Source organism: Marmota marmota, unplaced genomic scaffold (genome assembly GCF_001458135.2).
Source record: "Marmota marmota marmota unplaced genomic scaffold, marMar, whole genome shotgun sequence".
Classification (NCBI taxonomy): domain Eukaryota; kingdom Metazoa; phylum Chordata; class Mammalia; order Rodentia; family Sciuridae; genus Marmota; species Marmota marmota.
In genome coordinates this window covers 1-2410 of record NW_026000028.1, presented here as the reverse complement: position 1 = coordinate 2410, position 2410 = coordinate 1, and the positions used below count along the sequence as shown (strand labels likewise).

The 2410-nt window shown below is 61.6% G+C and overlaps 1 protein-coding gene across 1 annotated transcript; it reads right to left on the bottom strand.

The window, feature by feature from the left end:
• Positions 1-940: 940 nt before the first annotated feature.
• On the bottom strand, positions 941-2404 carry Map1lc3a (microtubule associated protein 1 light chain 3 alpha). Its single transcript, XM_015476602.2, has 5 exons — positions 2310-2404; positions 1961-2016; positions 1780-1886; positions 1369-1538; positions 941-1109 (listed from the first exon to the last, which is right to left on the bottom strand). The coding sequence occupies exons 1-4, from the start codon at positions 2347-2349 to the stop codon at positions 1376-1378; spliced, it is 366 nt and encodes a 121-aa protein (XP_015332088.1). The 5' UTR covers positions 2350-2404; the 3' UTR covers positions 941-1109; positions 1369-1375.
• Between the last annotated feature and the right edge of the window lie 6 nt (positions 2405-2410).

Here is a 2410-nt window from a genome sequence, read left to right as displayed (position 1 = left end):
GAGGGGGCCACTGGTTTCATATATACTGGTCTGGAATCTAGAGGCCAAATTTTGGGATACAGGGATGAACTGGAAGGGGAGCAGGTAGCAGAGTATACACAATTGCTGAGGGGCCCAGAAAGATCTTTCAGGTCAAGTGTGGCTTCCCTAGGCAGGGCCTTGGTTCTTGGTCCAGGGACAGGCTGGGATTTTGACAGGAAATGCCAGGCAGGTGCTCCCATGTCTCTCAACAGCTGTTCAACCCCACAGGAGCCCTGATTCAGGGAGATGTCCCACAGCTTCTCACACCCTCTTTCTCCTCCCAGATCCTGCTCATTTCTGATTACTTCTATGCCTTCCTGCGGCGGGAGTACTACCTCACACACGGTCTCTACTTGACGGCCAAGGACGGCACAGAGGCCATGCTTGTGCTCAAGTAGGCCTGATGGGGCACAGTGCTGCACAGAGACTTCAACAAGAAAGGGCCAGAAGCTGGGCCAGGCTCCATATCCAGAGGTGCCAGCAGGCAAGTCCTCTAGCAAAAGAGGTTCGAGTCCAGGGACCCAAATCACTGGCATCAAAGAGGGCCCATGGCTGGCAGCAAGGCCTGTGGGGAACAGCTGGAAGTATCCCCACTTGGACCCCTACTTTGTGGCCCTGCACACCAAGGAGTCCCCTCCCAGGCAGGAAGGGGGAAAAAGGTGAGCAGTGCTTGATAGGTTGTGGCTACTTAATAAATAAAATGTTTTGTTATAAAGATATTTACCCTGGGACCACATCCATATCACACTTAGGCGAGGAGATGGGAGAGTTGGCCTCTAATATTGCTGAGGAGCACTACATACAGGTGTGGGCTTCTAAAAGAAACAGGAAGTCCACAGAGCACAAGTGTGCCTGGGGGCTGATTGGTGTGCCACCCAGCAGCCCTCCCTAATCCCAAGCAAACAGCTGGAGGCAAAGGGCCAAGCAGGCCTGAGCAATCTTTATTCTGCAGAGGGACAATGACCACAGATCCATACACCATGAGGAGATGGGGGGAGCCAAGGGCCAGTCTTTCAGGGGTGGACAGGTCCAGGCAGGGGGGCAGAGCCACAAGTGGGTGAGGGGCAGGTGGGCAGACTGGCAGGGGCCTAAAAAAAAAAGACAAACCACACAGCAGGGGTGCTGGGGGCCACTCCCCACCCTCCCCCAACCCAGCCAGCACCCAGGGGGTCAACCCTAACATGACTGGCCCTGAGCCTACCCAGGGCAGAGCTGGTTGGTGCCCCCTAACTAGGGGCCACACCCCTGCCCAGCCCCCCAGGGGCAGAGGCAGCTCAGTTCAGGAGTCAGGAGCTCCCTGGGCAGAGCCTGACCCGGGCCCCCCACTCCCAGGCCATTCCCCCCTACTGCTGGCTCAGAAGCCGAAGGTTTCCTGGGAGGCGTAGACCATGTAGAGGAATCCATCCTCATCCTTCTCCTGCTCGTAGATGTCCGCGATGGGTGTGGACACGCTCACCATGCTGTGCTGGTTCACCAGCAGGAAGAAGGCCTGCGTGGGGTTCAGCTGCAGGCGGCGCCTGAGGGGGCAGGAGGGCATGCCTGTGATGGCCAAACCCTTTCTTTCCAATGATCCAAGTCCCCAGCTTCCCACCCATTCAGGCCCTCCTACTGGCTTTCACCTAGCGCCGACCTTGACCGTTCCCAGTTTTCCAGCACAGGGGCCCAGCTCCCTGCCCGAGACCCTGACCCCACTTATATCCCTGGTCTGCCCAGCCCCGAGCCCCCAAGCAAGTGCCCTTCTGGCCGCTGCCCACACACCGGATGATCTTGACCAACTCGCTCATGTTGACATGGTCTGGGACCAGGAACTTGGTCTTGTCCAGGACAGGCAGCTGCTTCTCTCCCTTGTAGCGCTCAATGATCACCTGGGGGTGGGGCGGGCGGGGACGCGTGAGCCCGGGGCGGGCTTGGGCGGGCGGGGCCGGGGCGCGGGACTCACCGGGATCTTGCTGGGGTGCTGGTCGCGGATCTGCTGCACCTCCTTACAGCGGTCGGCTGCGGACGGCGGTCAGCGTGAGGCCGGACGGGCCTAGGCCCTCCTCGCGGCTCCGCCCCGTCGGTCCCCAAGGGGCGGCTCGGCCCGCCCCAGCACCCTCCCCCGGGCCGTCGGCCCCGCAGCCCCGTGGCAAGGGACTCGGGGGGTAGAGAGGCACTCCCGCCCGGCAGAGTGACCTCCCAACCCGGGGTCTAGCCAGAGCCTGACGTCACGGGGCTGACGTCACCTGCGGCAGTCGGGGTCGGTTGGGCCGGCCGCCTTCCCCCCTCACAGGTCGCCCACAGGGCCTCACCGAAGCTCCGCCGCTGCTTGAAAGGCCGGTCCGAGGGCATCGCGCGGGCCCGGCGGGGCGCGCAGCTGGAGATCCGGGGCGCTCTGCTTAGGGATGTGGCT

Bases quoted from the DNA above. Each gene is read 5' to 3' on its own strand.
- Map1lc3a (XM_015476602.2), bottom strand. From the start codon at position 2,349: ATGCCCTCGGACCGGCCTTTCAAGCAGCGGCGGAGCTTCG. The intron at 2,017-2,309 runs GTGAGGCCCTGT...CGCCGTCCGCAG, and splicing joins CAAGCAGCGGCGGAGCTTCG to CCGACCGCTGTAAGGAGGTG. The intron at 1,887-1,960 runs GTGAGTCCCGCG...CCCCACCCCCAG, and splicing joins AGCACCCCAGCAAGATCCCG to GTGATCATTGAGCGCTACAA.